Raw genomic sequence first — 22,348 nt, 5'->3', positions numbered from 1 at the left:
CGGGAGTCAGTATTTCTCCCATAGTGAGACACGAAACGAATGCTATGAAAGAGAACTTAAGGTTATGTATATAACCCCGGTTCTCTGAGTAGCATGAGTGAGTGTCTCACCAGACCGCCCTCCTTGCTTTGGAAGCGAGGTAGAGGTGGGCTTGTTTTGAATGACATCTGACGCTATGTCAGCCTATTATATAGGGAGGCACTGGCCCCTCCTGACATGGGCGTCACCTAGCCAGCCTGTAAGGGCTGGCGTAATGGTATTTGAGCTTCTGATGAGGTCACGCAGGAGGCGTTCCCATAGTGAGACACTCACTCATGCTACTCAGAGAACCGGGGTTATATACATAACCTTAAGATGTGATGTCCACCTGGGGAGAAACCTCAGGGCAGATACGGGACATGCTTGAGAGATTATGTCTCTCTGCTGCACCCACAGACCAAACCCAGATAAAATGGATGGATCAAACTGGAAATCTGTTTTTCAAAGCTTGCGTAGCTGCTGACAAAAACCCACTGGGGTAGAGCTTAATGTTTTCTATTATTATGCTGTCATTATAACTAATTTTAGCTCTTCTACCACACGCAGTGAAGTGAGATGCAAAAGACTGTCACCAAAGGCGCCCCATCAGTGGGGTTGCCAGCTAGCGTCTACTGAGAAACTGTCATTACACATAAAATTACACAAAGCTGTGACTGCCCTTCAAAACTGCATTGGAAATTGTTTTTATTTAATGTCCAGAGCTGGTACTAACTGAGAAAAATGCTTCAAAATTATGTATAAAGAATATTCACACATGGATTGGGAAGGGATTAATCAGATATCAAAAAAATGGTGAAATTATTGTATATATATATATATTTTTAAAAAAAATAATCTTTTGCAACAAAGAAAATTTGCTTTTTCTTTAAACATGTGAAAACTGTAAAACTGGTCACTGCCTTAAGCTATAATTTGACATTTGATCTCTCACACTATTTCCTTTTACATCTCATGTTGTCCACAGCTATTTCTGGTACACTTGAGTTTATCTGGTTTGAAGTATGTGTGAGGTGCACACATTGTCACTGCACGTTCTTCTGCCTGCTTGTTTCTGTGATGTGTGCAATTTTATTTGTGTTTAAAAGTTGTATTAGATTGATCTAAGGTCAGAGCAAAGCTTAACCACAAACTGGGTCTAGCACAAAATTGCTGTTGTAAATTCATCGGCCTGTATTCCCGGTACTGTGTCTGTGGTCGGGCAGATATGATCGACTGCGTCTGTTTCTACTGTCTCTCGTGATCTCATCTCTGCAGTGTGTTTATTTCTGTTTTAACACTCACTTTTTGTGTGTCGCTGCCCTTTCTCCACAGTTTTGGCAAGCAGCTGGGAGGTAGACGAGGCTGTGAATGCATCACTTTGGAGCCATCAGAAATGATTGTGGTGAGTAGAGACACCGTCTCTTGTTCTCCCTCTCTGTTTTAGACTCGGTCTGTCTTTTGTCCCTCTCCCAAGCCCTTTTATCCTCCCATGCACTCTCCCATCTCTGGGCTTTGATAATATTTCTATTTTTCTATCTTTATTTGATGTCTGCAGTACCTTTCCCCCTCCCTCCATTGTCATTGTCCTGATCACCCTTTTCATCTTCTTTTTGCCCATTTCTGTTCTTTCTTCTCTGTTCTCTGCATTTTCTTATAGCATAAGCATTATCTACATCTTCAGTATTATAAAGGACCATATTTTTAATTGATATTACATCTAGAAGGTTATACGCTCTCTGTTCAGACTCGGCTTCAAAACGTATTGGACAGCGCTTAACAGTGCAAATCGATACTGAGACAAGCATCCTGCAAAAGCAACCCAAGAGATTGTCAAGACAAAGAGATACTCAAGTATCCGAGGCTGTGTTAAAAAGATTTCTTATATTTAAAACGATGTAAGTTTGTCCAGTTAATTTTGGTTTACCCAGCACTCTATTGCATGGTAACACCAGGATCCATGCTGTTTACTTCACCTGGCTGTGGTTTTAATTTAGTGTCTTTCAATATCACAAAGACTTCATTCAGGTCAAGTTTGCCATAACATTTAGTATATAAGAATGTTGTTTTTGTTTGCCTCCACAAGGTCGCGTACAAATTTCTGCCCTAATAGTTCTTCCTGCTCTCATTTTCCTCTTTTGCCTGAGCTTTGTCTGAGGGACTAGAAAGATACGATGGGATGAGATAAGCTGCAAAGTTTTATACAAAAAGAGGACAGGTAACACCAGTTCCACTGATGCTATTGAATAGGAAATAAAGAAATAAACTAAATAAATTTAACCCCAGATAACCCCCAGATAATCTGGTTGTTTTGGTGCACAGTGCTCTGTAGCAGAGTTGGAACAGGTTGTCTCCAGGGTGCGATGGGTCAGCAGTTATGATACCTGTCTATTTCCTGATTTACAGTTACTGAATAGAGGGCAATTGAGCACTCTTGTTCTTTTGCAGTCTGTCCATTTTAGTCTGTTCTTGTCCTTTTTGGTGTTTGATCCAAACCATACAGTGGTGGATGTGCAGAGAACACACTGGATTATTTCAGACTAGAAATCAGTTGATTTAAGTAAGTAGCAAATGATTATCAAGCCAGTTAAGCTAATGCTAACGCACATCTATGCTTTGATTGTGTGTGGTGTTTCTAAAGAAGGAACATGTAAAAACTGGTGGATGTTGTAAATTAAATAATGGTGCAAAACAAAGCTTTAGCCAGCTTGTAGTTTAGCTAACTAGCCCTTCAGCAACTACAATATAGAAGTTAAAGTACCTGTTGTGTTTTGCAGAGATAAAGAACAGGACAATTATGCAAGAGTAACAAAGTAACAACTGGGCCACTGTGTTTTTTTTCTTCTTCCCCCCATTGTTGCCCTTTCTCGGCTTCACCCAGTGGCTCTCCTTATCTCCTCGGCTCTTTTAAGATTGGTGGGAAGGGTGTTATCATATGACAAAAAAAAGCTTTCAGCACTCACATGTTCTTTGTGGCTTTTGGAAACCCTGCCCCAATAGTCTCAGGGACATCAGAACTTTCCTGGAAATGTTCTGCAGTGGAAAAAAAAGATGACAATAGTAAGGTGCTCTTTCAGCAAGGCGCCTAATCTTGAACTACACCCATGGGCCCATTCAGAGGCGATTGCTATGGTAACAGAGAGCAGCGATACTGACAGTCTTCCAGGTATGATTGTGTGATAGTTTGTGAATATGAAGTGCGGCATTGGGAAGAAGAGCCTGTGAATTTAGTCCACTCATTTGCCCGGGGCACGAGAGATACATTTAAATTCAATTTAATTGTGAAAAGAAGAGTGTGTGGCTGAGGGAATAAAATTGGTTTGAATTAAACTGGCCTTTGAATTAAATCACTGAATTAAACAGTTCACTGTGTGTGTCACACACAGTGAGTGAAGAGAGGTGGGTGAGGGTTAGAAAGAGACCAAATGAACCAGCTTATCAGAACCTTAGAAAGGACACAAGTTTTCTTGCTTCTTTGTATATGACTGTTTTTAAGTTACAAACAGCACTGCCTTGGAAAAGAAACTCCGAAGCAAGGCTGAATGATAATATGGAAACTATGGTGTGCTATATAGACAAAAGAATCCGGCCTTACTTCTTAACCTTTGAATTTAGGTTTGTTTAGTCAAGCGCATAGCCACGCAGTCTGCCTTTACAAACATTTGTGAATCGATGAGCTTGCTGAATTCCAGCTTGGTACTTTAATAGCATGCCAGATTCCTTCTCTCCTAGATATTCCATGATAAACTGTAAGTGGAAGCTTTTAGGAACCACAGGAACTCAGCCATGAAGTGTCAGACCACATGAAGTCACAGAGTGGGGTCATTTCACTTGATAACTGTAGAGTTCCAACCTTCCTCTGACATTAACATCAGCACAAGAAACTGTGTGCTGTGAGCTTCGTGACATGGGTTTCCAGCGCTAAAGAGCTACTATAGGTTTAATTTATTGGTGGCCCAAGAAATAACGTATGTCTGTATGCCAATTCAAAGAGCAATAAAAAAACAAGACCATCTTAGAGTGGTTGATAAATACTATCTGGAAAGCATTGTTCAAAAGGACCCCAGTAAGTTAAAACTAAAGAATTATTGAATAACCACTTTTTTGTATTGAAAATACCAAGAAATGCTAATCGAAACACACACTTTTATGCACACATGGGTAAATACACAAAGGGCAGAGGGACTGCGGTCCAGTCACACTGCATTGCAGCCAATCGGCTAATTAGGACCATGGGAATAGTAGAGGGAATATTATCTGTAGCTTTCGTCATGACTCTGGTCACAGGATGACAGGGACTGACATTCAAAGACTGACAGGGTGGGGTTGTTTGTGTTTGTGTTCGTGTCTGGTTGGGGGAATAGATGAAATTAAAAAGAAGCACGCAGCAAGTAAGGAATGAAAAATCGGAGAAAAAAAAATAGCAGATGATGCATGCTGCCAGGCAAATGATCAGATAGACGGAGTGGAATGTAAACCGGGAGATGAGTCGACGTGAAGTTAGTCACACAGGCATATTAAAATGTTTAGAGGAAGCGGGAAACTTAATATAGAAGTGAGTGTCGGTCAGAAACATAACTGGTGGTCATGGGACAGAATGGGTTATAATCAGTCGAGGAGACAGAGAGCCATGTGTATTACAGGCTCACAGGATGAATGTGAAAGTGTAACCTTCCCCTCCAGAATTTTTTGTGTGTAACCTTCAGGCTGTCTCATGAGCCTCGTTAAAATGAGGCGAGATGACATTTTTCACCGTGAGAAGGGGCACATTGATACCAATCCAGGCTCCTTTTACAACTGTTATTTGGTATTTTATTGCTGAACTATCCTTCACGCAGTTGTTTTAGAGACCATGACAGCTAAACTACCCACAACCCAGTTTTTACTCGGTATATTAGAGCAGAACTCCCTGAGACAAGGTTTTTCTTCTGTGTGTTACAACCCAGAGCAGCTGTTGAGTCTCTTTTCTACTGACAGAAAATCTTTGGGTCAAGCTTCACTTTCTTTCTATATTAGTTGTTTTTTCTTATTGTTTTACCTTCATAGATTTTATTCTATGTGACTACATGAAGGCACAAACGGCAGTCGCTTAAGGCTGTTCTTTAACTCTCTTCTACTTTTCTCAGCACAGAAGCTGTAGTCATCCCCACCACTCTTTGCGGCTGATCATGGGTCTGTATTAAGAACTGTATCAGTGACTGACACATGACTGACCTGAAGAGGGAAAAAGACACACACAGTGGTCACATACAAAGACGCCATTTGTGGTGTACATACGCTATGGTGAAATCTCTGATAGTAAACACATTCTTGCGAGATGAAAGGCTGAAGAAAACATTTCCTGTCGGATCTTCCCAAACAGTTTGATCTTTTTTTCATATATACTGTACAAGGCTGTAAAAAAGTCTTTGGCAAAATGATGGATGGAAAGAAGGTCACACTTAAACACGTTAAAACGTCACCTTACACTTTTACCATTTTTATTGATAAAGAAACATTACACATGTTTAAAAGTGTCATAATATTTAGTCAGGATAAAGTGGGGGAAAAAATGGTGGTAGCAGGATGACAAAGTCACAACAAAACCTAAAGCCAGGAATTAGGACTTTGTTTGGGGACTGTTGGTCTGAGCACTCTATCCATGCACAGTAAAGGCAATGGATTGATGTTACTGTATTTGCCAGCATGCTCTGACAAATGTTTTTTATGCTTGAGTGCATGAAAACATAGTAAACAAAGCTACTGTTGAGTCTCTTTTGCTTCTGGCTGCCCACTTTAGGGGGTGCTAAAACTTAAATCTTAAATCTTTAGGTGCGGGAAGTGATCTTTCCTGACTTCAGGCTAATATTAGTGTGGCAGGACCACACATGAACACAAATTTTGACAAGGAAAAAAATCGAAAACACTATAATTTTCTCTGATTCATGAACTGCCATGACTTAGACATTGTTATATAACCAGAGAGTGTGAGACTCAGAGAAACTAGCACAAAACTGATACTGAAATACAAGATAATTTAAAAAAAAAAGTTAAAAAAGCTAAGTTGAAAACAAATCCAAGAGCCTTGGGAAAGAAAATGAAGGCAGAGGAGCTGGGTTACATCATTTATTTATTGAAAAAGTCCGTTCATTGCTGGGATAATGAGATTGTTGACTTCACTTAGCATTATGCAACGAAGAAAGAAAACAAATTCCTCCTACAACAACAGACTCGCACAAAAAGGGAATGAATTGTATGGCCGGAATCTGTGTGCTCTGCTGTTTTTCTTCTTTTTTTTTTCTTCCTGCCTGATGAGGATATTTGTGTATTTACGGTTTCCTGGAGGAAACTGGTGGCTCAGTGTGTGCTTTGTGCGCGTGTCATACAGAGTCAGAGAGCGAGCGAGCGACCATGTGAGCAAGCCTGTCAGTATGCAACATGTCGAGCAGATGAACTCTGTCTCGAGGAGGACTACTCTCGCCAAGTTTGAGAAAGGAGGAGATGCGGCGCTCGTTCTTCTGCCCTCGTCGTCGATTTGTTTGTTTCTTCGTTTAATTTACTTGCCTTGTTTTCTCTCTTATTCTGGAGGAGTGACCCAGAGGATGAAATGTCGTGGGATCCCCCAGGATTTTGGACCTTGTCTTAAATTTTGGACGCTGCACTTCTATTCATCTTTTGTATAAAAGGGTTTCCCCGCTGTTTTTCTTCTTCTTGTTCTTCCCTTCTCCCCCTTGTGGTATTTCCTGCTTTTATGTGTTGTTCTGGTCCCCTTCTTGAGTCCAGATGAGTGTGCTCCGCTGGCACCGGCTCTCTGCGCTCTGGAAGAACTGGATGTTCAACCAGGAGCCAGCAGAAGAGCAGGACCAGATCCCAGAAGCCCTAGGACCTGAAGCAGAGCCACGGGGGGAGAAAGGGAACGCATTCAAGGATCACAACTCAGATTTGGAGAGCGTCACAGAATCTAAGACCCAAAGTTTGGGTTATAAGAAGCAGAGATCCGAATCTGACAGCCAGAATGTGGAATATAACAATCTGAACACACTCCCTAAGATCCAGAAGTCTGAACTGTTGAAACGTAGCTGTTCTGAGCCGTGCTCTCAGGTCACATACGCTGAGGATCGATCTTCCAGCTACCCCCAGACACCCGAAGGTTGTGGGGGCAAATCCCGTCAAAGTTTCTGCTCTGAGCAGAGTGTTCCCTGTATATTGCAGGTGGATAACGGTAGCGAGGGGGACGACAGCTTCTTGCAGAGGGAGGGTTCCCAACGGCGGTCCAGACGGCGCTTCAGAAGGGTCAACCCCAGGGGAGAGCGGGAACTGATCACAGACGGCCAAGACCCCGCCAGCTACAACACGGTAAGAATAAAAGCTTTACTAACAGCAAAGGCTAATGCTAACCACCCTCAGCATTTACAGTATTGACATGTTGCTTCTGTGTAAGTGGGAAGGCAATCAAAACGTACTCTTTGCCTCTTTCCAGTAGATCGCTTACACTGAGGCTGGTTGGGTTTTATATGTTTAAACAACTACTGTTTTTTCAGGGTCCTTTAAAAGATCTTCACACATTTAATTCTCTGAAGCTTGCTGACACCTCAACTATAATCATTAGCTTCAGTTTTAAAGTATCCTTGTGATGTGCACAGTGTGCAGAGAGCAGCTCATTCTCAATAAAGTTTTGGTTTAATGAATTAAAGAATAAGATGACAAAAAGCACCATAAAGCTAGAGGGGGATGGTAAAGCGCATGGGGAAACACTGTTTCGCAGTTTGCATGCATTGTTCTGGTATTTAACTTATTTGTCAATGCCACAGAGAAAACAAATGCCGGAGGCATTGCTGTCTAACGTGCATAAAAGCTGAATTTTGTTAGGAAAAACAACGTTTCTCTGAAGGTCTGTTGAACCAAAGTTGTGTAGGAAAAGTATTAAAGCTGAGCGTGTAGGAACTTCCCTCTCTGCGATAGCATCACTGTGGCCAGAAGTGTGTCAGTTACAGTTTTAACTAATCACTAGAAGCCACGCTTTGCCACACACAGTCACAAAGGCGCGCACACACAAACGAACTTCCACACTCAGGTCATATGCACACTTTTCCCAGCTCGTGCAAAGCTCCCCGGAGCATTGCGACGGGGCTTAATGCAGAGTTTAAAGCGTCCTCTGTCGACCCTACCTGCCTCTGTGGTCTCATGGTGATTGTTCCACTTTTTAAAATTACATTTCTAGCCTTCAGCGTCGCCGAATCCCACCACATTCTTTTCTGTGACTGCCCTTTATTATGTAAAGGCTATCTGCTCAGATGTGCTAGCGCAGCGCTGCTCCAGAGAAGCAGGACTAAAACAGATGAGAGATATAGAGAATTACTTTAGGAGTGCATGGAATTGGAGCAATATTGGACAGCAAAGACTCAACTGACACAAGGGATTGTTGTTCTTTGACATGTGTTGCATAGTGGTGCGCTTGCCTTTGTTCATTAAGAATACAATGATGTCTTATGTTGTGCTAATTTCACTTTGACAAGACGTAGTTTGCATATTTTGCTGTTGTGACTATTTCTTGTTTCTCTTCCCTTTTCATGCAACCGCTCAGGATTATGTCAACAACCAGGTAGGATGAAATACAAGACATGAAACTTTTCTGCCTGTGTGTCTGTCTGTGTCGGGCGTTTTGTGTTCATGTCTCTGTCATGTATGTGTTCAGTGTGCTTGTGCGTGCATGGCTGTTTATATGAGTCACTTTGGGTTCAGGCACCTGTTTAGAAACCGGCAGTCCTGTGGGGAGGTTGTCGTCGTCATATTTAGAGGCTGCCACACACATGCACACTGCGCTGTCTGCTGACACTGTGGGTGGCAGATAGGAATAAACAGACAGAGGAATTAACAGATGCATGCCGGGAACAACATTGCCTTGCTAGGCAGAGATGGGTTTAATGTAATAGTGTAAGTTTCAGATTCCCCCTCAGATGGAAGTCACATCATTGGCACATGTCCCTCGAAAGTGGAAACTTGTGATTTGTTTTGTGCGATGAGGGCTGTCGGTGGCACAAGTTGGAAATTTCCACACATTACCCCACAAAATAATAATAAAAATCAATGCTTATTATGCCCCGATAGTCCAATCAAATCAGTCGTCATTTGTGACATAAAGGAGTTGCTTTAGAAGTACTACTGGCTTTTCTACTTGGCTTCAGATGAAACAGACACGTTAGCTTAAGTTCTGTGTTTGCTGCTGTGGAGAACAAGGTTTATTGATTTGCTGATTGATCATTGGGTCAGGATTTAAAGGTGACACTTTTCCCTTTGTAAAGCAGCTGGGCTAATAAGAAAAAATCATCCATGGTTTTCCTGTGAGACGCACGCAGTGTAATGTTAATGCGTCTGCGCCGGCGATGGCCGTTGCCGGAGGAGTAATGTTTTCACGTCGTTTGTCCATCCATCTGTCTTTCCGTGCGCTCCGTTTGTGCGAACACATCATCTCAGCAACACCTTCAGGGTACATCTTCAGATTTTGTGCAAATGTTCACCCGAACTCAAAGATGAACTCATTACATTTTGGTCCTCAAAGGTCAGAGTCACTGTGACCTCACTTCTTTCCCATTGTTATGTATATGATACAACAGGGATTCCTTTTACGAGGGCACAAACACCCACTTGGATTTGAGCCTTACTGGTTTGAATGATGATCATGTCAACGTGTTTGTGGCCACAAATCAAATCACATGGTAGCATAAAACTGTCTGTAACAGGGGTCTCGAACATGCACGCGCCTCTTTGGTCCATCTCCAGTGACTTTGTGTGGCACTGACAGATAAACAAAGACGTAAACAAAGGTCGATATTGATCATTTGTAATTAGCATCGTAAGTAATTCTCTACAATCTGAAATTGTAAAGCTCTTTAGTTTACAAACCAAAAACAAAAAAAGGTTTTGATATTTATATTTTCACACTTATTATTTGCATCATAGCCCACATCCGTCACTTGATGCCTTTTAAGTTCTCTGAACCTCAATAGCAGCAGCTAACACAGATGTATTCACTTAAATAGCTCGTCCTGAATTCAGCTGACTTTGAACTCCAATAAATCCTAAGAGGTTTGAAGAGGCAAATAGAGAGTTTAAAAATGTGTGGACAGCTTTCTTTGCTTTCGCTGCCAACGCTGTGACGAGGCTCGTCGGTATGCTTTATCCGCAGCTGGTCTGTTAGGATTTTTATTTTGGTATTTTAGTGTTCTTGTCAAAATCTGCTCAAAAGTGGCTCTTTTATGTGATAAAAGCTTGCCGACGCCTGTTCTCACAGGGAAACTTGATAAAATGCTGACACTATTTATCTAAAAGGTCAAAGGTCAAGCCGTGACAGACATGGATGTATACTCTAACTTGATTAGTTGGTGGCTGCTTACAAATATGAGACAGGGATTCTGTTTCTTTTTGTTTGTTTTCTGTTTGTTTTTTTCTGGTTTCCCATTTGCGATGATATAGTGACAGCATGAGGATAAAACCCCTTTCTGTCAATGCATATTGTACATGCACACATACACACGCTCAAAGCAGCGCTGTGGTTCTGGCAGTGGATCAGAGGATGTTGTTTAGAGGCCTTATTGAACCATAATAACATCAGTAATCCATTATCGCTGCTCTGTGCTGGTGTCTGGTGTGTCTTGCTCGCTCTTAATAGCTTCTGTTGGAGTGAATGAAGTTCCTGAAGCTATGAATTACGACGAGCCCAAAAAGATGATTCACAAAAACCCCGAAAAGGGGTATTTCTCCTAAACGAAGAATGCAACACAATAATTACAGTAATTATTATAAATCAAACCAATGAGTTGGTCTGCTGGCTTTAAATTTTAAAGTTTCAGAGGCAGAGAAAGATAAATGTCTGTAAGATCGATGTTTATTTTATTACCCACTGTTACTTCTTTTATTCTGTGTGATGACTGATACGGCTGCGATTGATCCAGAAACCTGACTCCTCTCTGCCAGCGAGGTGCTAGACAGAAGCTCCTGCGCTCTCTTATTACTATAACAGACCACTGGGATTTACTGATGACTCAGATTCACACACCCCCCACACACACACACGTGTACACACACACACATTCACATGCTGCACAGATACAGAGTCACTTCATTTAGACATCAGATGCTTCACCGGGTTACTGCCTTTCTCCTGCCGGGCAGGATAGATAGATGAACCCATCACCTCATTTGCCTTGCGGGGGAAACCTGCTCTATGGGCTTTTTAGAGCCAGGCTACTCCATGGAACCCCGGGATCATTAATTTAACATGATGCAGGTTCAGCCATCTGCACAGTTCACCACTAGAATAAAATCAGGAGAGTGTTGTTATGCTTTTTTTTTTCTTTTCTCCTCACCAGTTGGGCCACTTTCTCAGTTTAACTCGTGATTTTTCAGAAAAAATAAAAGCAGGTTGCCACGTGCAGGTGTTTGGCACATTCGATTTGCTTTCAAAGTCTTTGTTTTGAACATTTTGTTTTGGGGCTCGTTTGTCACTGTCTATACGTGTGAATTTGTGATCATGCTTTTGGAGCATGAAGCAGCATCCTCTCAGCTGCTGAGTGTCGCTACACAACAGATCGGAAACACTCGTCTCTTGCAACGGCTGTGGTTACTTAACATCCTGGAGGCAAAACGTCTGACGTCTGCTGCTTTTTCTTCTTTTTTTCCTTTTCTCTCCACTCTACAAAACACGTTAGCATTCGTTTTTAATCTCACACTAAAAATGAGCCGAGTATGCAAAACTGCATTATTAACGAGAAACATCGGGCACTGATGTCCTACTGTTAATTCCTCTAGATGGGGGGGAAGACTGAAAGCTTCAGCTTCCTGAAGCCTAAAGTTGTATTTAAGACTATTGTAGTCACGTTCCACTGTCAGGTTGCCTTTACTGGAAGGCGCTGCACACAGGAAGGAGCAAATCGCACCAGTCTTGTTCCTAAATTGCAGCAACCCACACTGAGCGTGACGTGTAGCTAGACATGAATGAATGTTATTTATTTCCTCTTTTTACACTGTTAACTGGTTGAGTGGACTACAAGCACCACTTGGGACCGTACACCTCTATCAGTATTTTGTGTTATACAAAATTACAGATGCAGTTTTGACTGCTGGGCCTTATTTTTTATTTATTGGTGATTGTGTGATTTGGGCGTAAGGAAAACAAATTTTGTCTCTTACAAACACACCTCCCATTGCTTAAAAGCTTGATTAAATTGTTTGTATTGTATTACCCATTTAATACTTTCATTATATTACAGAGTTTCAGTTTAATGGTCCATTAGGAGTGACTTTAACGCGGTGATGTCGTCTTCAGCTGTATCATTTTAACTCAATTTGATGAGCTTGTGCTTGTCATGCAGCTGCAGTACTTTGGTTACCTCACTGCTTAGAATCAGGTTAAATCTAAGGTTGCATTCCTCACGCGGTGACTAGGTGTGACTCATACGCATGCTTTGTCATAGCAGTGTCAACCTGGGGATGTGAGAAGTATTGCTCTGCATCATCCTTCACCTTCCCCTGAGATTGGAAAATCACTAAGATGAGGCGACACAAAGATGCTTTCTCATGTTTGGTTGCTGTTTTTGATTAGACGGGTCTGCTAACCAGGCCTGGGAGTTTCTCTGATTTTTCTCCTTGGCTGGGGAAAATTTCTCTAACTTCCAACAGGCTGGTTTTAGCTCACCAAGCAGAGTTTGGCTTGGCATTGCACACTGATGAAGTTGTTAAATTTCCGATAATATTCCCGGCTTGGTTCTCGTTGTCATTAGTGTGCTTGCGTGCGTGGTTTCGCAAAGCTCGCGTGTGCCATGTGTATGCTTAATTCATAATGTTTCGGGGATGTGCCTGGCTTTTCAGTTTTGCTTCACATCTGTGGATTTAAATGTCCATACGTCCGTTATGGCACCTTCGTGGATTTCTTATCTAGAGCATATTTGCAATGCAAACTATTTAACTTGATATGCTGACATTTTCCCCCCCATTTACATATCAATAAGGCATAAAAATACATGATGCCTGCATTCTCTTATGCCAAATTATTTGTAATAATTCAGATCATTGCCACATTACATTTGCTCCTAATTTTTCCTTTTAGTAAAGTATCCAAATAAATAATCGGCAGGACAGGATTGGAAAGGGCAAGCGAAAATCATGTTGGCATTCAGCAGCCAAGGAAAGAGAATCCTCCTGACGAGAGGAGTGACAGCTTTATTTTGATGTAGATTGTCAAATGTCTTCTCACTCTCACATATTTTGTAAGGCAGAGATGCCATAACAGCAAGCTTTAAAAATACCTAAGAGGGAGGGGAAAGGGGAGGGCAGGTAGGATAGAGCAGAATGGGAAAATAGAAGTAGGCATAAGATGACAAGCATGAAGTGGTGAAAAGCAAATGGAATGATAAGTTAACAGGGACTAAAAAAAGATATTGTGAGATCTTGTATATATGCATGAGAAGTCGGCTGAAATGAAGCAGAGGGGTTACGGAAGGAACAAGGAATGTGAAACAGGGGTTGACAGTTTATGGAAAAGATGAGTGGGTTTGCAGCTGAAGGTGGAGCGGTAAGTTGTGGGGATGGAGAGCTGAGGCAGAAAGGTAAGGTTGTGGGAAGGTCACATGGGAGTGAAGGAAGTGGGAGGATGGGGTGAGGGGAAAGCAAGGTCAGAAGTGGGGGTTTTACAAAGGACCAAAGGAGTGAGAAGAAGACTAACTGGGGTAAATGGTAAACATAATTTGTGAAGTTATTTAAGTGTTGATGGGTGACATATTTTCACACAAATAGCCGTCAGGGTGCAGCAGTCCTCTGTTTACGTCCTCAAAATCTGACTCAGCTAAGTGTTGAAGGAGCTGAATGGTGCCCCGGCCCTCCTGCTGCTGCTGGAGTCCCGCTGCACTCATTGTTATGCACAGAGCACACAGGAATACACAGGTTTTCTGTGAGCTGCATGCCCGCTTTCTTAGCATGACACAACAAGTACAAGGCATTTATTTCCACTGGCTTTCAAACGTCGGCAGACATCGTGATCGCGTACATGTGGAGTATAGTATGCTGGGCAGCACAGTGTACCAGTGGGGCACTGTCTGCGGCTGTTGTTGCTGCTAATTTTAGGGATTACATCAGCAGCACTAAGATGACAACCTTGTTGAACTCTCGCGCTGTATTTCTCTCTGCTTCATCTCTTCTCCTCCTCCTTCCAGCTCTCCTTCCTTCCTTTCCTTTCTCTTCTCTTCCTACCGGTTCCCCTCGTACTTCCATCATCTTTCCTGCTTGCTCGTCCGCCCCCCATCTAACCTTACTGTGTATGTTTTCTGGGGGCTTTTCCCTTTTTTATGCTTTCCTAGAAATTAAACACAAGCTACATTTCGATTTTCATCAGCTCTCACTAGATCTGAGTGTTTATAACTTAATCTTAATGTGTAAAGGTAGGCAGTGTGAGCTGGAGGACGTTTGAGCCTCTGTACAGTTCATTTTGTCTAAAAGGCTCCGCACCAGAGCAGGGGAACAGAATCAAAGTGTCCTGGTAGTAGAAATAAATTGGTGCCGAGCGCTAAAATAAAACACAACCTACATTCTGGAGGAAAAACAAAGGCTTCACTCTTCCTCAACTCCTTTTTCCTTCTCCTCTGTACGCTCCTGTTTGTCTAAATCTTTCACCCACACTCAAACATTTTCTTTCCTCTCGCGTCCTATTCTCTGACTCACTGTCTCCTCTTGGTTGCTGTCAGTATGTCTCCAGTACTGACCTTCGAGTTCTTATTTTTTTTCCGTTTCCTACTTTGTATGATGATGATGATGCTCGCCCATTGTGTACGTCGCATCAGCCTCCGCTTCAAGGTTTCACAGCCCCAGTGAACCTAAAGGTCAAAACAAAGTGTGTGCTTCCAGTTTATCTGGCACATTTGTAAGTTTACCTCTTGCAGCTACTTGATGATTTCACTCCCGTTTTTGTCCTTTTATTGGTTTCTTTTTTTGCACCTAGGCTTTCTACACTGCAATCGCCGTCGGCCCTCTCTCTGCAGGGAGAAGTCGGAAAGGGAAGGGCCGGTTTAAATAGCAGGAATTCCTGTCCCGTCTTTCTGACAGACAGGCAAACACGGGGCTGAGTGCGCACGCACGGCAACACACATGATCGCGTGGCTGCAGCAGGCAGATTCTCTTAATTGAGTCTCTGTGCAGCATACTTGAATGCGTGTGTCTGTTTGTCTGCAAGCGACTTGCTGTGCTTTGTGTCCTGCTGAATACGAGCAAGGGATCAGACTTGATTTCGAGCAGTGGCGCAGCCCTGTTAGCTGGTGTGAGGGGGCATTATAATAGCAACTAAAGGCACAGAGTCAATGTGAACTAAGCGCTGATGTTTCTGTGCAGTGTTGATTGGTTGCACCGGCCAATAACTTTCAATAACTCAGCACTTCTTTGTGAACACATGTCTGTGTGTTAAAGAGCTGCAGCAGCTTTAGTCAATGGATTCCTTTTAATTAGACTGGCAGAACTGATCGGCTGTGAGCACAAGCTAGCTGAAGACAACATATGCAGATGACCGCTCTCTGTTGGGATGCATGTGTATACAAATTAGTGTGTAGTGTCCCACGGGGCATTTTTCTCAGTAGCATCACGCTGAATGATAAAACAGATACAGGGCCCCGCTCTGTAATCACTGATCCACACACCGCCTCTGTGAGTGTGTTTAGTCAGTGCTTGAGTTACTCATATGTTCCAGATTTAAAACTCTTTTCCTATCTTTGATCTCTCATTTTCTCTGTGTTGCTTTTTTCCCCTCTCCTTCTGCATCGTTCTCTAGTCTTCACTCATACATCTTCCGCCTCTTTAGATCCATCCCAGTATTTGTTTTCTGTCTCACTTTTCTCTCTGGGCCTCATCCAGAAAGCACTTACCTTACCAGACAGCTGCACACACACGCACAGACACTCAGTCGCAGGCCGGCTGTTCCAGGAAGCGTTTCCTGCGTGACGTGTTTCCTGCTCCGTGTTTTGAAGACACATTCCACATCTATGTACAGTTACAGTAAAACGGTCGTCTGAGAAGTCGTGCTCAGACTACGGCGCTCGTCTTTACTTTTTCTTTTTCAGTTTGAGCCGAATGAGTCACACGGCGCGACGACTGACTCCTCTGAACTTGTCTTGTTTTGAAAGTGCTTAATGGTGTGCTTCTGCAGGCTGCTATGTGGGACTTTTTCTTGTTATGGAAGTTTTATGAAAGTCTTTCCAAACGTGTGGATGTATTTTTATTCATCTTCATTCACAAACCCACCAGGTTATCAAATCTCCAGAATAGCGAGTATTATTAAAAAAAAGAAGAAGAAGAAGAATTTGAGTTATTTGTCTTTTATTTTTCAGTATGAGTGAAGCATGATTGAATGAGTGCTACATTTCAGAGTGACTACAGTGAATGTTACTGAAGAGGAAACCTTTTGGTGACTTTACTACATTCAGCTTGCATCCTTTGACTTGTAGGACTTATGTGCAGTTTCCAGGTTCTTGCAACCTTCATTGAAAGTTTCTTTTTGAATTTTACTGTACGCTAGTGTCATTTATATATATTTTCCTGCCATTGTGTCATCTAACACACCACAACTGCCACACCCACATGTGTAAGATTGAGCTGATATTTTTCAGTGAGCAGCAGAGATTTGTTTTCCTCTCCTGAGTCACATGAAATAAAATAGATAAACGGATTAATAATAAGAATTAATGTGTTCCCTCAATTATTGATAAACACATCATCAAAAGTTTAGTTGCTAATGATTAATAATGAATCTGTATTTCTGCTCTAAATGTGGACTGGACTGGCATTAATGTAGTATTTTTCTTATCGTACTGACCACTCAAACCACTTCAGACTACAAGCCACGTTAAACTCTTCTTCCTCTACTTCTTCTTCTGCTGCTTCTCCTTTTGGCCGCTCCCTCTAAGCAGGTTATCTTCCTCTCTCTCTCACATCCACCTTCTGCATGTCCTCCTTCTCTGCATCCATGAATCTCCTCTGTGGTCTTCCTCTTTTCCTCTTGCCTGGCAGCTCCTTCTTCAGCATGCTTTATCCGGTCCTTCTGCACATGTCTAAACGGTCTCTATCTGAGGTTTTGTACGTTAACAAAAACGTTAACGTACATTCAAACGGTTCTTTATTCTGTAGATGTTCAACGCTTGATCTGCCTCACCAGTTATTCTAACATCATGTCTTTGGACTGTGAGGCAACAGTGCTAACTGCTTCTAACCATTGTCTGAAACTGTCTTCAGTATGTCTCGTCACACCCACGAGAGCTTAAACAAAGAAAACTTATATTTCATCACACACACCAATAACTGCAGCTGTGTGTGTGTGTGTGTGTTTGTGTGTGTGTTAATTAGTGCTGGGTCTTTTTTGAGGCCAAGCTAAGAAGATGATGTAGTGCTGCGCATGCTACCCTTCAAAAGGGGATAGACTGCAGCTCGTACACACTGAGACACACATGCTGTCGGATCATGGCTTTCTCTTGCTCGCACACACACTGTAAACACTCACAGACAGAGCCCTCCATTAGTCCCAGAGTCTTTAATCCAGTCAGTGTTCGGTAATTTCATTCATGTGGAGAGGTGGAGGTTAAAGGGTGTGTGTCTATTTGTGTGTTTCTGTGTGTCTTTGTGTATTTCATCTTTTTAGTCCACTTCAGGCTTAATTCTGTGTCTTTGTCTTTATCCCTCTGTTCCGGTATATGCCTCTGTTTGCCCACTTATCCATTTCAAGCTTTCTTTTTCCCCCCCCCCTCTCCTCTCTGTCTCTCTTGTGTACATAACGCTCCTCTGAAGGCTGGGCTCCATGTGCTTCCATCCGATTGGCTGCCGATTAAAACGATGATGTCATTCCTAGTTGGGAGGTGTGTTTCGGCTCCTATGCACACCCACAGAGGAGGGAGAATTGAGGGTAGAAATCCTGGTTCACAGCAGCGAGCAGGGGAGCAAAAAATAGGAGCGTGGAGAGGGAGTGAGTGGGTGATGTAGACAGACATAAAAAAACAAACAGCATAATGAAGGGAGGAAGGTCAGAAAGACAGGGAGAAATGCCGAGAAAGATTCTCAGCTCTCTGATGTGTCTGATGCAAGCTGGCATCTCTCCTGTGCTCGAGGAGAATCGGCCATTCAGACAGCCAGACAGCTCCTAATGTCTCCTGCTTTCAAATCTTCCCTCCGCTGGCTCATCGTTGTTTGTGCATCAGAACCGCTACAGTATACAGGCTGATATATGATATATGGTGTGGAAAAACACAGATAAACACACATCTTAGAGAAACAAATGTTGCATGTGAAAGTATTGACATCTTTGATCCTGCAGAACATGCGGTTTAAAACAATTTTAAAAAGTGTCTTTATAGGATAGTTTCAAAGGTACAAAAATAAATAAATTGGAGTAAAAAGAAGGAGTTTGTATTTTGAGTTTGTATGGATCTTTATTTTTCAAAAATTGAACTTATTTAAATTTTCTGACTATTAAAAATTATGCTCTGGGCACTTAAACTTGTTGCAGCTTCCTTAGGAGATGCATGTAAATATGAAAAGAAAACTAGATTATGAGATTTTTAACTGTGTCCTTCATTAAAATAGAAAAAGAAACTCAATGCAAACATTTCAGAATCCAGAGAAAACGAGGATTTTGTACCCCTGAGGTGTTGAGTCACAACTATTGAAATATGAAAGGAAAAAAACCCCAAAATAAACAAAGCGCTGTTTCATGACCTGGTTTTTCAATTTGTTTTTCTTAAGTTTCCACCTCATTTGCTGTCATTAAAAGCATTGTTATTCTAATTAGGAGCTGATTTGGTGTTTGGGGGAAAAAAAGGCTTCCAGTTGTTGAGGTTGCATGTATTGTACGCCTTTTGATTAGAACCTGAAAAAATACTTGTGTCATTCCAACTTTCTTGGGTGGTATCCCACATCTGATGCATAGTAGAATAAACCCCACTCAGGATTATTTGTGGTTCCTGTCAGAACCAGGTCCGCTTCAAATTGTTTACAGCTGCGGTTCTGCTCAGTCTAATGCCTTTATTACCTCAGTATATTTGGCCAGCAGTGTACTGTATTAGAGTGAGTTATCTGTGATTAATGTGTATTTCCTTGTACTCAAATTCTTTCTACTGTGTCACAAATCTTCTAGATGCGGGGGCTTTTTAAAGGGGGTAAAAGAAAAAACCCCCCAACTATTATCGCCTTGTGCTATTGTGTCACATGTTCACATTCGGCAAAATACAGCCAGTGCCTGTCTGTTGTATCTGATAGGGACTCTGATTTATACCCACCCCCCTCTTTTTCTGTGTAATTTATGCGGCATGCTCACAAAGGGGAGGGGGTTGCCTCAATACACTCAGTTTTATGTTACCAGCAGATCAATAAAGATGCTCCCTCGCTTTCCTCTCTATCTGTCTTTCTCATTCTCCCTCTCTGTCCATCTCTCTCTCTCTCTTTCTCATCCACATGTGCTCAGCAGCCAATACATCTAATGCAGTTTCCCTCTGCTATCTTCATCCCTGCCACCTCCCATCCCATCCCTTTCTCTCCCTTTCCCCTGTCTCTCTCCCTCCCTCGCTGCACAGGTGATGTCATTCTTTTCCAGCTGGATTCTCCTCCCTTCTCCCTCCCTCCCCTCGCGCTCGCTCTCTCCTCCGTTCCCCATTAGCGGCTGGCTCTCCAAAGCGCAGCATCTATCCACAGTAGCTTCTTTTCCACGGGTGGGAGGGGGATGAGGAATGCCGGTTTGAGGTGTGAGCGCTAACCCAGGAGGAGAGCTTAAAGCTGGGGTACAAGGAGCAGGATCACTGGCCCCATGCCATGGAGCTGCACTGCTGGGCACACACTTACACCGCTGGAGCTTTATAGGCAGGAAAGAGTTGCAAGGGGCAGAGAGAGGAGTTTGACAGGCAGTGAATGAAGATCAGAGAGAGCTGCAGGCATCGGTCCTGGCTTTTGGGAGGTGAAGGGGGCATTGTTTGGATGACTTGAAGCCTGGCAAGAGGCTCCTTCCCAGGGGGCTGCAGATGCACAAACAAGCCCCCCTCCCCTTTTTTTCCCCCACATTTTTTTTTCTTAAATTCAACACTGGCTCATCTACTGAGGAGGGAAATCTGAGCTTTTTAAAGAAGTAAAAGAAATCTTGAAGAGTTGACTTAATCAGTTTTTGCTCTGGACTTTTGACAGACAAACCTGCTAAACTTGCATATTGAACTGGATGGCTTTATCTTTGGCCATGCAACTTCCTTCTCCTTTGGATTCAGTTTTGTGTATTCAGCAGAATTTTTTTCTTCTTCATTGAGGTTTATCAGCGTCTCTGTTGCAGTCTCTTGACAGAGAGAGAGAGGGAGGGAGAAAGCGTGACATATGAATGGATCTGCGTTGACTTTAAGTCTCTTTCTGTAGTGATATCTGACAGTCATCCAGTGAGGCTTCCGTTTTTTTGTTGGTTTTTTTACGGCCAAATCAAGGAAGGGTTTTTTTTTTGTTTTTTTTTTAAATAAACCACAGCAGCAAAGAGCGTGGTGTCAGCCTTTGCCCTTCTTTTACTTATTCTTTTTTTTTTCTTCATCTCTTGGTGAACGAGGGGAAACTTCCCCTCGCTGGCACCCTCCCTCCTGTGGAAATGGCTTTCCTGGTCCGTTGCTATGCCAACTGCTTGCAGCCGTGGTCCTCCAAAGTAAGCGATGTCGTAATCCCTTTTTTGGCCAGTGCCTCTGGCTTAGGATGCTGCCGCCTCTGTGTGTGCATGTGCGTGTTTGTGTGTGTGTGTGTGTGTTACTGAGCGAAAGATTGGGTGTGGATGAGAGAAACTGAGCTCGATTCATATGCATATGCATTTTATCTGTTTAGAGACGCTTGCATGCTGTGCATGTGGCTGTAATTTGAATTTTAACCAGTGTTCTGCACTGAAAATGACTGATAGCCACAACTGCTGGCACCATGCCAAAGCTTTTTCAAGGAGGAATTTAAAAGCTAATAATATGCACAGAATAAAGCTAAAGAAATGTGTCAGTAGTTCAAAAAATAAGACGACTTTGTGTCTATGTGGGGATATGCCTCCTTTTGCTTGGACAGTGTTCAGTCAGCCAGGAGAATGAACCTGATATTAATCTACATTTGATGCTTTGATCTGTTGGAGGCATTTTTTCTGGCTTTGCACCAAATATTGAATTGTTCTCAGCAGCTGCAACAACAAGAGCAAACGGATCAGAGGGGCTTCCAAAATATGTTGCTATGAATTATGTGTTTTGATACCGCTTTTTTTTTTTTTTTTTTAAACTTTGGCTTATATCATAATTGCAGGTGTTGGTGTAAAGGTGTTGAGCCAGACTGCACTATTTAAAACATGAAAGCGCACATGCACTATTTGTAAAACCTTGAACTGTTTGTCTTTATGGCAAAAAACTCTCCGTGTAAAGTTACAAGCAGTCGAGTCCTTGGTTTGTGCAAAATGACATTTATTGGTGCTTTTCTTTCAGTCGGTGCATACCTGTTAGCCATCTAATCTGGTATGTCTGGTCTGTCTGTTGCCTCCCTGATGTCGGCACTGAGCTGGTAATGATGTCGCTATTTGTATAGTTAACAATTACATGTCCTAGTTTGAAGTTCTTAAGATAATTGGCTGGAGGTTGTTCCTGGTGAACTTCTTGGTGAGGAGAGTTGCTACAGTGCAGTGAAGTACCAATTCTGTTCTATTGTTTGTTTCTCTCTTCTCTTTCTCTATTTGAATAATAGAAAAAAGAACCTAGAGGGTTATCTGATGTCTCCGTTCACAGCAGAATGACTGTACCTTCTACCTTATATGTCTGTGTCTTTGGGAGCAAGAGTCTAGGTGCTGAAAGCCTCAGCTTCATTGTGTGTGTGTGCGTTCGTGTGTGTGTGTGTAGATGCTTTCAGTTGGATGAGTAATAATTAGGTCCCTGGAGATGTAAGGGGATAAAGCGAGAAGATGTTAAGTCTAAGAGAACACATTAAATCTGAACCACACATAGTACAGAACAAACTCTTAAATACCTTGTTACCCTTCTTTATTGCCTTTCCTTCCTTGTGTGTTCCAAATTTTACACGGAGTGCTCGCTGATTACAAGGTATAATGTATCTTCTGCTGAACATAAACCTAAAATCTAATTCTGGAGGGTTTTCTTTTCCTTTTTTGCTCCTTTCACATTATGATAGCTCAACCCCCGCAGCCATGTAAACACTACTTAATGGCAGCATTGTATTCACTTTCAAATTTCCCATAGTTTTCCTTGCATTAGGTTGTATTTTATGAGAACTGAAGGAATGGGATTTTTCAGGCTAATGTCAGTTATCCTGCCAAGTCTGTTTCTGATCAGTCAAATAT

At 42.3% G+C, this 22,348-nt stretch overlaps 1 protein-coding gene across 7 annotated transcripts in view; it reads left to right on the top strand.

Moving 5' to 3' along the window:
- rapgef6 (Rap guanine nucleotide exchange factor (GEF) 6) overlaps nucleotides 1-22,348 on the top strand; it is a 141,110-nt gene that overhangs the window by 55,060 nt on the left and 63,702 nt on the right. For 3 of the 7 annotated variants that reach the window (XM_005727727.1, XM_005727728.1, XM_005727729.1), the window contains 3 exons: nucleotides 1,351-1,420; nucleotides 7,207-7,350; nucleotides 8,579-8,596. In XM_005727727.1, the coding sequence (XP_005727784.1) occupies nucleotides 1,351-1,420; nucleotides 7,207-7,350; nucleotides 8,579-8,596 (232 nt within the window). Of the gene's footprint in view, nucleotides 1-1,350; nucleotides 1,421-6,361; nucleotides 7,351-8,578; nucleotides 8,597-20,341; nucleotides 20,681-22,348 lie in introns of those variants that run through there. The other 4 variants (XM_013909495.1, XM_013909496.1, XM_013909494.1 and 1 more) reach the window with 2 other exon arrangements.

Source organism: Pundamilia nyererei, unplaced genomic scaffold (genome assembly GCF_000239375.1).
Source record: "Pundamilia nyererei isolate P.nyererei 1_Seehausen unplaced genomic scaffold, PunNye1.0 scaffold00026, whole genome shotgun sequence".
NCBI lineage: Eukaryota > Metazoa > Chordata > Actinopteri > Cichliformes > Cichlidae > Pundamilia > Pundamilia nyererei.
The sequence above is the reverse complement of the archived record's forward strand: the minus strand, read 5'-3'. Positions and strand labels throughout refer to the sequence as shown.